General features: G+C 41.4%; 1 protein-coding gene across 3 annotated transcripts in view; it reads right to left on the bottom strand.

Annotated features, from left to right (window-relative positions):
- Nucleotides 1-3,978: 3,978 nt before the first annotated feature.
- Nucleotides 3,979-15,277, bottom strand: part of JCAD (junctional cadherin 5 associated) — an 85,003-nt gene continuing 73,704 nt past the window's right edge. For all 3 annotated transcript variants that reach the window (XM_074324742.1, XM_019731529.2, XM_019731530.2), the window contains exon 5: nt 3,979-9,439. In XM_074324742.1, the coding sequence (XP_074180843.1) occupies nt 9,405-9,439 (35 nt within the window). In that variant the 3' untranslated portion in view covers nt 3,979-9,404. The remainder of the gene's footprint in view (nt 9,440-15,277) is intronic.

Genomic DNA, 15,277 nt, shown 5'->3' on the forward strand with positions numbered 1-15,277 from the left:
GGATCACATTCAGACCTTAGCTCCAGGCTCACCTGGGCAGGTGAGGGAAGCTGCTACAGAACCTAAGGCTTAAACTGAGATATGAAGGGTGAACGGACGTTGTCAAGAGAAGAGAAAGCTAAGGCCGGCCAGTGACAGACATAAGCATGGGCAGGCACTCCGAGCCAGGAAGGACCGAGAGAAACTCTGGTGTCTGGTCTATTGAACCACTTCTGAAGACTCCAGAGAGTTTCTCCAAATGTCTATGGGACTCAGTGCATTAAAATCACATGATGTACTAGTTTAAGAAGATGTGTCTTAGTTCCCATGCCAGACATGCTAAATCAGCCTCCTTTTCTCTTTTAACAAGTTCCAGGCATTGGGGTACACACCCAAATATGGAAGCCATCACGCCAAAATCCCACTGCCTGTGCACATGGCTGGGAACTCCTGGATCACAGGTCCTCCAGTGTCATCCCAGAGCCAGCCAAGCAGGGGCCCCACTGGGTATTAGTGAGCTGTAGAACCTGACAGACTGAGGAATAGAGGTTGGTTGCAATATGGGTGCATCTCTCTTCCATATTTTAGCATCTCTGATATTGGGATGCTCTTGTAATCCAAAGCAAGAAATAATTCAATCGACAGCATTTTCTATTATTTTTAGGATGAAATAATGGTGTGTCTTCTAGGTTTGTTGAAATACGGTAGTTGTCTTTCCCCACTTTCCCTGGCCTCTCCTCCCTTACTTAGCACAGTACGACCACCCAATCATGACAGAACTCTTCTGCTTCCTCTCAGAGAGAGACCTGCCAGGGGGCATAGTCTATACCCTTCAGAATATCTGATGCCAAGCTAATTTATATTGCATGAACATTGCCGCCCATCACAACATTTTTTCCTGGCATCTTGAAATGTTTTCTTGTGATTTCTGTTTCATTTTTGCCTTTAGTCATGAAGTCTGACAAAAAAAAAAAAAAAAAAAGAAAAGAAAAAGTGTCTCTAGGCTCCATCTTCTGTATTAGAGAAACAAATAAAAATCTCAATAACCAGAGAAGAGGGTTCAGAAATTTTACTCTGCAACTATATGAACTGAAACAATTAGAAAAGCAGAATACGGTACTCATTCAGTGGTAAAACCTGCTGTCTGAACTGCTCAGAGTTAGTTCTGCTTCCCTTGGTAAACTGCAGGGTTTCCAAGGCTGAGGGGTCCGTCTCAGACAAGAAGGCACTGCCATAGCCCTTCTTGGGGACTTTTCCAGCAAGGATGCTGCTCCATCCATCTTCAGGTCCACTGGCTCTACCCTCCCTCTGCCCCAGTCTCACCCACCAGTGGCCCTTTCCCCTTCCACCCTGGGGGCTCCTGAAGACTGTGGACCTTCACTGTACACAGCCCAGAATCCACAGCCTCTGCCTCTGTAGGTGTGATGAGTGTCCACAGGGGAGTGAAGGCTGAACAAAGTCTGTTGTCCCCAAGATCCAGAAACTTGGCATCTAGACTCCCGCGTTTGCCATCACCTCCCACTTTCCTGTTGTAAGTATCATGGGCACCGATGTAGTAACATCATTTCCTTCCCCTGAAGGTGCATCTCCCAGGAAAGCAAGGGTTTGCATTTGACAGACCCTAAGATTGGTGTGCAAAGGTGGTGGCTTAGAGCTGGCCATTTTGGCCTCATAGTTGCTCCCTCATTGGATGGAAGGGACTATTAAAAACTCTAAACATTTGGGACAACATGCTTAGACTTTGGTGACAAACTCTTCAGTGCTGCCTACAAGGTTCCCATCACAAAGCCTTCCACAGAGACGTGAGAGGCACAATAATTTTTCTGTATTGCTGGCTAGTAAGCATCTATCCACCCTGGGGCTAATGCCTTGAGGTAGTTTAAGTGTGACAGAGACTGCTGGTTGCTAGTCAGTAACTATCGTCACCCTCTTTATTAGTAACTGAATATTTATTTTATTCAGACCCACAATGGTGCCCAGTTAAAAAAAGACTGCATTTCCCAGCCTCCCTTGCACTTAGTTTGACCATGTGATTAAGTTCCAGCAAATGGAATATAAGCAGAAGAGTGTAGGGCTTCGTGGAAGTTTCTTTAAAGGAAACTAACTCATCTGAGTGAAGAATTCTTCCTCCTGTCAGCTACCTGGAAAGTGTCCAAGATGGCTGGCACTCTAGCAGCCATTTGGGACCATGAGGTTACCTTGAGGAGGGAAGCCACCATGTGAAGATGCTGGAACAGAAAGATACAAGGCGCCTAGGCCCCCAATTGCCATAGAGCTAACATGCTAGCCCTAGACTTCCTGCCTCTAGATTCCTTTGAAGTGAGAGAGAAATAAGCTTTCATCTCTTTCGTCTTATTTAAGCCATGATTGTTTACAATTTTCTGACATAAGAAGCTGAACCTAATCCTAACAAACACATTTAGTATTGTAATCTGTTACCTTTGATTTTCCTGATTCGCCAGAGTATCATTCTCTTGTCCTTCTGGGGTACAGCAAGCTAAGATGAACGGCATGGACTTCGGGGGTGTAGAAATAAGTTTGAATCCCTGCTCTGTTGCCAGCTTCATCTGCAAGCAATTAGTTATCTTTTCTATACCTATTTGTCTTTTGTAAAATGGTGTTCACTAGATTAATCGATGCATATCACACACCTGGCACATAGCAGGGACCCAACAACATTAGTTTCCTTATCGTCACTTCACCATCGTGTTGAGCATTTGTTTTAAATACTCCAAAGAAATTCTAGGTAAATGCACATTTGAGTTTATTTCTCCACAAACGGACCCTGCTATTATAACCTTCTAAATACACCAGTGGGGTGAGGGGAGGTAACACCCCTCCCCCAAGTTAACACAGCAGGAAGCACAGGACAGAGGGAGGTAGCCAAGAGAAAAAGAAACAAACAAACAAACAAACAAACAAAACTGTAAAGGGAGCTTCTATGTGATCCGGAACAAATCTCCTATAGCTCAAAGATTTGTGTTCTCCAGTTGAATCCAAACCAGGGGCCCATTGGGCCTGGGAGGGCTGGCGCTGTTTTCCATGGAGGTGTTGTCTCCAAAATGCTGAGCAATGGGGTGACCGACAGCACTCCCAGCCTATGAAATACAAGCTGACCACCTGGGTGAAGATTTATGTGTGGGGTAGAAGCTCAGCTGGCAAGACCCAAACATCTCCGAACCTAAGTGCGTTTAAAAGGACCCCAAGCAGCCAAACTGTGAGAAAAACAGTGAGTATAGACCGTGTCGATGAATGCCCTGGGCTGCCTGCCAGGCTCACGAACACCCATGCCCTACTCTAACCTAAGGAAAATATGTTTGGGAGAATTCAATACTGTCAGTCTCTTGGCTGGTCCACAACGATCACGAGGGGGAGAGAAGCATGATAAATTACTGGAATGGGGAAGTGGACCACCCTGGTGAAAGAAATAATGGTAGGGCTCCCTACCCTTGCGATAACCCAGTACTCAGCCACATACAGCCAGTGTTTTCAAATCATTTTTCTCTTGGACCCTTCTGGCAGGGCAAAAGATGCTATGGACTTCCAATTTTGCCAAAAAAGATAGAATCTTACAGTTGGAAGAAACCAGCTAGTTTATTTCAATCTTTCTTCTCTACTTATGCAGTGTCTAGAGAGAGCAGGGGAGGAGGCCAAGGTCACAGCTCATTAATGCAGAGACAGGCCCAGGACTGGATCCCCTAATTCCTAGGTGGCATGTTTCATCTTATAATGTTAATTTGGTCAAGGGACTTCTTTTCCAGTTATATTTTAATATGTGGATTCAATTATCAACCAACCAGGCATAGCTGTTACTGTAAAACCCACATCTCAACATGATCTGAAATTCTAGACTACTGAGAGGGCCCTGGAACTCTGGAGCTTTGAGACCTACACAGGTGGAACCAAGGAAGGAACAAGGACAACAGTCTGCAAAAGCTAATGGGAAAGAGAAGGCGCTTAAGTTGGAAAGAAGGAGCAAACATTTTAAAACTCAGGAACCACAGCTTACATGTTTATTGGACCGCCAGAAACAAACTGAGAGCATGACGACTACCGAATGTGCCTCTGCTTAGAGAACTGTGACACTAGAAACAAGAGATAAATCTTTAAATGAACACCAAGGCTTGGAAGTAAAACCTACAAGTTGCCTGTTCCCTGAAAGACAGAGGTGTACGTTCACTTTCCAGTGTGTCAGGGGCTTTTCTATGTATTTGATTCTTATATTCAAGGAGTAAGAGAAGGAGATGGGGAAACAGAAGCTGGAGAAGAGACATGTGGAAGACCACGTGGTTAGTGATGGAGCCCAAACTCAAGCCTACTCCCCAAATTGACCCAGGCCTCTTTCCATGTCAGCAGGGCTTTGTGGGAGATGCAGAGAGGAGCTTTAACGCTCAGGAAACACTTGCTGGAGACCAAAGGTGCTGGAATTCCTTGGGCCACCAGTCCCTGTATTACCGACACCATCTGAGCTGCATCCCGTGGACTCTGCTGCCCTCCGGGCACAAGCCTTAAGGCTTACAGGGCAGCTCTTGCACCCACAGCCAAAGACATTTGACACAGACTTTCATGCAAAATCTTTATTTGGAACATGTGTGTTACTGAGCAGGTCAGCCATCCTGAAATTGCAAGAGTCTTTACATTGTGCAGAGAAATACAAGAGCTCCTTGACGACATTCATCTTTGCTTTGCTGGTGTTATTTGACTTCACCCACCTTCACCTCTCATCACCTTAAGGTCTCTGGTACTGCCTGTTCTGGGGGCGATGACCACAGCTGGCTACCAGCCATTACCAGTTGTCTTTTCCTGGGACCCTCTCTGCCTGCCTTAACTATTAATGGTGCCCAGAGAAATGCCGAGCAGAAAGTTTCTGTGGGGTTACAGGGCTTTGTCTTCACCAGATTTTAAAAGTTCTTGTGTTTGTTGTTGTTGTTGTTGTTGTTTTGAGTTGCTTGACCTTAGCTTTCCTGTCAGGCCTGAGTGTGAGGGACCACATTTCAGCTGCCTCAGGTGGAAAGTAAGTACCTCATTGATTTTAAAATCTGTAGGTTACTGCTTTTCTCCCTGGCCAGGACATACGGTTTTCGCTTCTACTTCCTGCCATATACTTCTCAACCTGAACTTGCCTTTGTCTTCCTCCCTCTTGCTCCATGACAGTGAGAGGCACATCTCGGCCCTGCCATGGGGCGGCGTGAAGGGAAGCAGGAGAGAGACTGCTGACCCTCGGGCACAGCTGTTAGCCCCAGCGGGCCTGACTTCCACTCGGGGAAGGAGCTCATCTTCTAGGGAGACTCCTCCGCACCCCCAATCAAGGCATCGGGAGGAACGGCAGGACTTGCCTTTGGGTTCAAGCTTCAGTGAGAGGCCACAGCACAAGGACCTCCCTGTCCTCTGTAGTGAATACGGCTGTGACAGGGGCTCTCAAAAGTCAAAGCAGGAATCTGCAGGCACTCTGTCTGCCTCACCACACTGCTGATGAACCCAAGGACTGTTTCCACGGGCAGCTTGCTCAGCTACACCGACCGTTCCAAGAGGCCTCAATCTGAATTACAGTCTTAACCACCCCTTAACGTGCAGGTTTGGGACCATTCTGTTTTTAATGTTATTTTATCATCTCCCCCTTCTTCCCTTGTGGGTCCCAGAGTACACCAATCCACACTCGGGGGGCGGGGGGGGGAGGACCTCCCACCATGCTGACTCTTAAAGGTCACTTGAAATGTGTCTCTTAAATCCTGTCCTGAGTAGAACTCTCCTCCCCCACACAGATGTACAGAATCTGAAGTGAAGAACAAAACAGAATGAAAATGCAAAAATCCCGCAGGCCTGCTATAATAGCTTTTCAGATGAAGAGGCACACTCCCATCCCTCACTCTATCCCGTAAGCTTCATCCCCCTGCACAGATGGATCTGGCAGAACAATGGCCCAAACACTATAAAGTAACTGCTTACAAGAATTTAGAAAATTGGAAGTGTTCCTCTAAGCTCACATATTTAGACAGAGAATTCTGCTACATTGGTCACTTTCTAAGAGATGCTAACCTGACATTTAATTGTGTGTTACTTCACCGTTGTAAACAAAATAACAACAAAAACAGTCCAAGTGCACAAACACAACCTTTGGGGGCGTCACACGTGCAATGGCAGGTTAATCTTAGCTTCAATCAGTCCTTTATGTTCAGAACTGGGAAGGAGCTGTGTCAACAGCAGATGAGCTCATCACTTCTCCTCAGAAGCCCTAGACCAAGCTGCTGTCAGAGTAAGTCATTTTGCTGCTGCAAAAAGTGGTCAGAGTCTAGATTCAGAGTGATTGGCATTTAAGCACTTGAACTTCCATTAACAACAACACTTCACTAACCGTCAAGTGGAATCAGAAAAGTTCCACTTAGAATTTCCACATGATTCAGAACCTCAACCTGTAATTCTAGGATGGACACTGGGATCTCAGAGAGTAGATACAGTTTTAAGGGACTTTTCAGAAAGAAATCCAAATTGTTACAAACAACAAGACAAAAAAATTCTGAAGATGCAGTCAGGGGCTGTGCATCTTAGGGAGGAGTTTTCTGTCGTTTGTAGAAATGTAAGGCTTAAAATCATAATAAAGATATTTGGTTTTCAATCATTCAGAAATTTTCTTCAAAGAGGTCATTAGAGCTATATTACCAACATTTCCCCCTTCTTTTGCAAGTTAAGAAATACAAATACATTTAATATATAATTGCTCATATAATTTTCGGTCCAAATAGTCAAAATTAGAACTTTTAATTTTATAAGTCCCAAATGATTAAACACCAAAAGTAAGTCATACACATGAGAAAAACAATGACAACCACAAAATATGAAAAGTTTTTTCCAGCCACAAAATAATAACGAAGAGCTTTGTATGTATGGGAAATAGAAATAACAAAAGAGTAATTAGTATTAAGTTCAAAATCTCTGGGAAAGCTAATTTTGATTAGAGGCTGTTATTTACCTCAGAATATGCAAGTTTAAAAGTCCAATTTTCAAAGTTCCCCCTCCCCCAAACACTTTCTATACAGGCTGAAATCTAGAAATTAAGGTTAAAATATTGATAATTTAAACTAAATTCAGAATCATTTCAGAAAGCTATGATGCAACAATTTAGAATAAAACAAAATAGAAGACTATCATATTTTGTTTTGTGATATACACAAGGTATAATACAATATGTTTTTCCCTTTAGGATCTTTCTATTTCTCTTGAAGAATAAACTAAAATTTGATTCTTTTGATGAAAAGAGTCTTTAGATGGGATCAATAAAATTTCAAAGAAAGTCAGAAGAGTTAAAATATATCTATGTATATATGTGTGTCTACCTTATATGTGTATATATATGTATCTGCATATGTATATATACACATGTACACCTTCTTTCATTTGCAGTTAAATAGGGAAGCAGGACCCCCACAACGCCTCCAGGTAACCACCCTCATTTAGTTCTACCAAACGACTTAAGTGATTCACCAACTATATAACAGAGTAATTGACCTCTTTCCCACTAAATTTTTCCTGGGAAAAACAGTTTCAGCCATTCCTAACAGAAACTTGGCCCATTTCATTGTGTTGTGAAAGCAAGCGCCTATTATAACTTTTCATGAGCCAAAATCTGGAAAGAAGTGACTATGAGTTATAGGTAAGAAACAAGACTGTAGATAAGTGTATCTGAAAAGATTTTTCAGAATTACTTAGATTCTGTGTTGTTTATTACAGTCCAAATACATTAAGTTCTTATGAAATAAAATCATATGGCACAGATAAAAATAGGCCATAAAAGCCCGGTCAGAGTCGTTTTGGGGCCAAATTGTAGACCACCCAACAGTTCACATTTTAGGAATTTGAAATGTTTAAAAATAGCTAAGGTGGTTTCTCAAAAAAATTTTAAACAAAGAAAAGAAAAAGAAAAAAAGAGGAAGATAATGAAAGAAATAGGGAAGGAAGGAAAGGAAAGAAAGGGAGGGAAGAAGGGATGGTGGAAGGAGACAAGAACCACTCAGGAAATATGTTAGCTAATAAGAATACCTTACTTAGAAAGGAGGGACAAATGCATAAAAAATGCATAAACTTTGTGCAGGTTAATGCAATAGTAAACACAGTAGAATACATAGGCCTCATAATGCTTTTGTACTGGCATATATATAATGTCTCTAGCATTTTTAAAAATATGCAGAGACCAATTAAGGATCATTCTAGATAAAAATACATATTTCTTAAAGGGGCAGGGGGTGGGGGTGGGAGGAAAGTATGATCTCAGGGCAGATCCCCACAGATATACAAAGATGAAACTATACTTTTTGGTAAATCTTATGGATATGGCAGTAAAAATTGCTATAAAGACGTTGGCTGGTTTTGACAGGGTTATTTTCACAAATAACCTTACAGTTACATTTGTAAAAAAATTATTTCTGACAGTTTGATTAACCCTGTAAAATGCCTACATTGACATCTCTTTCTAAGATAAAATAGAAGGAGCAGAGGTGTGAATGGGTAAGGGAGAGATGCTTTAAAGCAGACGTGAACTCTATCTGGGTCCCTCTCATACAAAGGGATACAGACTCTTAAATAAAATAATACTTCCTTAAAAATCTGCCGCCTAACAACTGTTTACATCATAGAAAAATAGCATTTTTGTAAAAAGAAATATAGTTACTTTGTTAAAATGGTCTATTTTAAACCAGTAATTATTTTTCATATAAAGAATTTCTAAACATCCATACAGGAAATAAAAATAGATAGATAATACTGAGTGCAAAGCAGACAATGGTATGTTTGCAAACGATCAAAGCATTTCATTACCAGATAAATAATACTCTTAGTACATCATAGTACAAGTTTTAATCTTTTCGGAACTTAAAAGATATTGCTTTTATTCTCTGATAGCAAGTTACTTGTAAGTAAAGTTACTTCCAGCTGCAGAAGGCCAAATTGATTAGAAATCGATCAGATATAGTCATTCACATTTCCCTAAACTCAAAGTGCAGAAACACTAGGCAACTGCCTCTGTCCCAAGATCCTTAACATGAGCACGGACAGCAGGCCCTGGAAATGCAAAGGGGAATTTATGACATTCACAGTACTTTCAAAATCATTCACTGTATTGTCCATGTCCAAATTGTCAACTGAACCATGATGGCTAACGCCATCATTCAGGAGAGTCTAAGTGACTCTTTTCTAAATACAGGTATTAACTCTTCATGCTATAAAAACAGATGGTTTCAATGAACTGCTGCTTTATTTCCACAAAGCTATTCTGTAGGGATGAGGAGTTTCCTGGTGGTAGTGGTAATGGATGTCATAGTGCACCGAAAGCTGGCCGTTTCCAGCTGATACCCCGGCAAGCTGGCTGACAGATAAAATCAGAGAACACTCAATTAGCAAATACTTCAATTAGCCCACACTTCACTGGCAGCTCATCACACCCTCTCCACTCTGCTAGGGTCATAAGAATCTGTAACAAAGAAAAGACAGAAAAGAAAATTAGTGGGATATTCAACTGGTCTTTCTGTTTAATTCTTAGACCATAAATAAATATGTTTAGGGAGCAAAACCCACAAGTGTATGAAAGCTACATAATTTTTAGACATTTCAGCAATCTTGTTTTCACTAAGGAGTGAAAAAAACTATCATCAAAAGACTGTTTTAAAGTGACAGATGGAAAAATGTGAGTTGCTTAATATGTTGATGGTCCCTTCCTGCTGTTCATAGTGAAACATAATTAACTTTAAATGCAGTGCTTGTTAACCAGCAGTGGCTGATGCTAAGGACTATTTAATTATTTTTTTATAAATTTCAACTCTAATGAAAGCTGCTTTACAATGTGCATCTTTGTGATCAAACGCTGTCCCTGGAAGGCTTGTGGACACTGAAATCCTGACTGCTTGGCCTTAATAAGAGGCCCCCTGTATCCCACCTTCACCAGGCAGCAGGCAGGGCTGCCACACAGATCCATTCTATAGCCCACACTGGGAAATCCCAAACTGGGCCCAGATGTCCTGCATTTCCCAAATGGGACACCATACAAAGAACAACAGTCCCAAACTGCCATTAATGCTGCAGCCTGGTGATGCTAAGTCTGGGATTCACAGATCTCTGGGTCCAGGCCAACCTGAAGCTCACACGTGTGCCACCTGTGGTCAGAATTGCCTGCCACAGCAGCTCCGGACTTTTTAAACAAAACACGTAAGAAATCTGGAACAGTACAATCTGATAGTTATAAAAACTATCACAAACAATCTTTTCTCAAGTCATCTGGGCACGTGCATGAAGGCCACACAGATTCCAATTTCTCTAGCAGCGTGTCCTCCTCACACCTTCTCAACTTAGGCACGATATATTTACGATCCAAAACTACCAAGACAGGATTTACACACAGCGCTGAGTCATTCATTACAAACCAGACAGGACAGTCTCCGCATTTGGGAAAATGAGCCTGCTGCTCCTAAAACGTGATTTGCTACCCAAGTGCCCATCTGGCTACAAAGCAAGTGGAGTTCACGTGAGTTGGCGCCTTCTGAAATCTTACAAGCAACACCACCCAATGGGACAACGCAGGATGTTAACAGCTGAGCGCCACATTTTTATGCTCAATCAGCCTCACCATGAGCTGATTCTGAGAGGGACTGCCTGTGAGCAAAGATGTCTTTTTCTCCACTGAGAATGAGATGGGTGTCGCTAATGGATGACACTGCGGAAAGGACACATTTTGGCCTAGAAAAGGTCTATCTTCTATTAAGCTTCAAGTTACACAGACACTGGGCATTGACCAGCTCCCTCAGGGCCAAGGACATGGGGACACCTCCACAGAACATGTCTGCACCCAGAGCCCACTGATGAAGCTGAAGGCCCAGAGACAGAGCGGGAAACGAATCCCGTAGAACAATGGGTCTTCTTCAGATCACAGGGGCGGGGTCTAGGTCCAATAAAAATATAATTTGAGCCACATAATGTTATTTTAAGCTTTCTAGTAGCCATGTTAAAGCAAATAAAAGGAAACAGGTGAAATTAATTTTAATGATGTATTTTATTTCACCAAATATATGCAAAGTATTATCATTTCAACAGGTAATCAATATCAAAATTACTGAGAAATATTGGATTTTATTTTTTTGTACTAAGCCTTTGAACTCCGGTGTGTAGTTTACACTTACAGCTATCTCGATTTGGATGAGCCACATTTCAAGTGCTGCTCAGGAGCCATAAAGTGAAGTGACAGGGGGCGACTACACTGACCAGCCCGGGTCTAGGGAACAGAGAAGTTACCCGAGTATTTGGAATCCTGGCTCCTGTGGGCAACATTTCAGGTGAAGACAAACCACTAAGGCCTGCTCCGGTGGACAGTTCGTGTATGAATACCCCCGAAAGCTACTGCCCTGGAAGACGTGCTAATGTCTAGCCTCCTAATGGCATCATGTGGCATCGTGAAGCCTTCCCAGAATCCCCCACTGCGGGCCTGAGGCTGTGGTCGCTCCGGATTCTCCTCCTGCACTCACATTGGGAGAGCGGACAATGGAAGTTGATGGCACCCGCAGATTCTGAACACTACCTGCCTGGGATGACATTCTGAACTGGAGCATACTCCACCCAGTGGAGATGGGAGTCTGTCACCTGAATGACTTTTGAGCTGCTGATTTCCTAGCCAGAACCTGAAAAGATGTTAGCTTGAATGCCCATCTTTAAGCTGAAATAAAGACACTTTATGATATGATGCTACCAAACAGCAAAGATAATAAAGTTATAGAAGGGGAGGGGGGAATGGTTATAGATAAACATGGTATATTCTTGTCTTACAATTCCAGCACAAAATCTGGATTTAAGTGGGCTGTGCATTCAGGAGCAGTGAAGTGGTTCTGGCACTTTGGGGAGACAAAGGCAGGAGTGATCATGGTGGGGATGGAGATGAAGATTTTTGTTTAAAATGATAAAATATATCAAAAGAAAACTAAAGCCCAAAAGTGTGTCAGCAACAAAGCTACAAGGCTTTATTCTAATTTGTGAAGCAGCAGTGAGTACAAAATTTAACATATGTTAGAAGTTTTACTACCTCAGGCATATGACCTCTCTAAAGGACTCGTTTGAATATTAAGGGCTGGTGGGTCACATGAAAGGCCAGTGGAAGTTCCTCTGGGCCACTGCATGTGTAAGAAATCTTCCCTCATGGAGGCGCCCTACCAGGCATTTACTTAAGAATGCCCGGGGGAGCCGTCTGTCTTCAAGACTAGCTCTCTGCCTTCAGCTTTTTGATCATTGTATTATGTATTAACAAACGCAGCAGAAGGAAAGGAGAAAAAAATGTCTCCCTGTAAGTATGGTCTTAAAAAATAAAAATAATAAGGTCATGGAGGAGGTGTTTTTAGTGGCTAAAATTAATTATGTAAGTGTTTTCAGATACCTATCCCACCCCATTCACATGCCAAATGTCAGACTAATAATTGAGGGACTGTTTTATTGAACTAGAAATTCTATCCTATAAAATACTGCATAAAATATGTGGCCATGGAGAGAGACACAGAACTCTTTACAAACTGGTGTTTTATTTTAACAGGATTTGTCTTATTTTAAAGTCCTTATAATTCTCAGGATGAGGTAGGACTGATAAAATCATCTTGATTTTATAGATAAAGAAGCTCACTTTAAAAGCCTATGATGTCTTTTTAACTAGCAGAGCGTATTTGGGGGAGGGGGTAGACAGCGGAAGAGGAATCACGCTAAGGATAATATATCTTCTCCACAGCTCCAAAAATGGGCACTGTAACACTCTTTCACCATAATGGCAAAGGTTCCATACTCTTAGTATGTTCATCGTCAGCAAAACCACATTTGTCAAATGAGATGATCCCCAAGAGGGCCCTGACAAATTGGTTATTTCAATAATGTAGTATTTTGCATAAGGAACAGAGCAACATTGGCTAACACTCCTAAGAATCATACTGCATTTCCGGGAAAATTTTAAAAGTGCTAAGTATATTTTTTTGTTTAACAAAAATTTCTGAATTCCTCTAGCTGAAACAAGCAATGTTTTCCATCTACTTTTAAATCCTTGGATTTCCTCCTCACTTATACGGTCAATTAATCTACAATAAAGGAGACAGGAATATACAATGGGGTAAAGGCAGTTTCTTCCAGTGGTGTTAGGGAAACTGGACAGACAACATGCAAAAAATGAAACCGGGTCACCTTCTTACACCATGTACAAAAATAAACTCAAAATGAATTAAAGACTTAAATGTAAAACTTGAAACCATAAAACTCCTAGAAGAAAACATATGCAGTAAACTCTTTGACATTATGGGTTTTAGAAATATCTTTTTGGATATGGCTCCTCGAGCAAGGGCAATAAAAGAAAAGAGGATTTTCAGTTTGATGGGGCTACATCAAACTAAAACTTTTGTTGCACAGCCAAGGAAACTATCAACAAGAGGAAAAGACAACCTAATGAATGGGAGCAGATAGTCACAAATGATACATTCAATAAGGGGTTAATATCAAAATATATAAGAAACTCATATATTTAACTTAAATATAAACTTAACACCAAAAAAAATATATCAAACAATCTAATTAAAAAATGGGCAGAGGACCTGAATAGACATTTCTCGAAAGACAAGATACAAATGGCCAACAGACATATGAAAAGATGCTCAATGTCACTAATTATCAGAGAAATGCAAATTAAAACCACAATGAGCTATCACCTCACACCTGTCAGGATGGTTATAACAAATAAATCAACAAACAACAAGTGTGGGTGAGGATGTGGAGAAAAGCGAACGCTTTGCACTGTTGGTGGGATTGCAAATTGGTGCAGGCACTGTGGAAAACAGTATGGAGATTCCTCAAAAAATTAAAAACAGAACTACCTTATGACCCAGCAATTCCACTTCTGGGTATTTATCTAAATAAAACAAAAACACTAATTCAAAAAGATACATGCACCCCTATCTTCAGGAGAGCATTATTTACAATAGCCAATACAGGTGCAACGTAGGTGTCCATTGATAGATGAATAAAGAACACGTGAGATATATATATATGTGTGTGTGTGTGTGTGTATACCTCACAGAATATTATTCAGCAATAAAAAAGAATGAAATCTTGTCACTTGTGACAATATGGATGAACCACGAGGGTATTATGCGAAGTGAAATGAGTCTGACAGAGAAAAACAAATATCATATGATCTCACTTATATGTGGAAGCTGAAAAAACAACAACAACAAAGGAATAAACAGAACAAAACAGAAACAGAGCCATCGATATAAAGAATAAACAGAAGGTGGCCAAAGGGGAGGGGTATGGGAATGGGTGAAATAAATAAATCAACAAGAATAACCACAAAGTTCAAAACTTATTTGGAAACAAGTTAGAGGAAGCTCAAAGAAATATTGACATTCTGAACTCTGAAAATGGAGATGTTTAGATGACTTCTGTCCTCATGGAAAAAGTAAATAGATAAATAAATAAACCCATCCTTGGATTTCAAAATAGGAGACAGAGCAGCAGGGCGGGGGGACCACCCTGTTGGGATGGCGCAGGAAGATGGAAGAGAGGCCTGGCTCAGATCAGACTGGGGTCTGAGGGCAGCGCTCTAACACCTCGGGGGGCACAGTTTGCCCCTCACTGTAAAAAGGTCTGAATTAATGATTTAAGGTCTCTTCTAGTCTGTGATTTATTATGTGTACCTTTTGGTAACTACTTCAACTCTCCTTTTAACCATTTCTATGATATATATAACTGATAATCCCCAGTCCCTGAAGAAAGTGGCTAAAACAGAAATGGCAAGAGTTCTCCTGGCCGGTTTGTATCAGAGCCAAGATAGAGAAATTGCATTTGGGGAAACTCACTGTCACTGTCATTGGGAACCTGTCTTATAGCTTTATGACTCAGAAAAGGCTCTTGAAGATGTTAAGGTGGGAGGATGGAGTGGGTTCAGAGGCCTGCAGGATGCGGTTGGCAAAACCATCTCATCTGGGATTTTGAAGTCCGAACTTTAAGAGAACTTTAAGAAACAGAATCAATAAGTGACCTTTTTAGAGGTGGGGTGTCAGAAAAGTTAATTTTGTATACTAAAGTTTCATAAATGGTATGGTAGTGAAAACAGATAAAAATGGGGTGGGGAACAAAGGATTTTGGAAGGTGAAAAGGTAAGACATAGCATCATGGGGCAGGTGGTTTATTTAATCAACCCAGTATATCTTTTCTTACTAGGTTAATAAGAAGCAATGAGGGTTATTTGGGTGAATGCCTGTAGGTTTAGGAGAGAGCATAGAGCACAAGTGCTAGGGTCTCC

This window comes from Rhinolophus sinicus, linkage group LG02, assembly GCF_036562045.2.
Source record: "Rhinolophus sinicus isolate RSC01 linkage group LG02, ASM3656204v1, whole genome shotgun sequence".
In the NCBI taxonomy this organism is placed as follows: domain Eukaryota; kingdom Metazoa; phylum Chordata; class Mammalia; order Chiroptera; family Rhinolophidae; genus Rhinolophus; species Rhinolophus sinicus.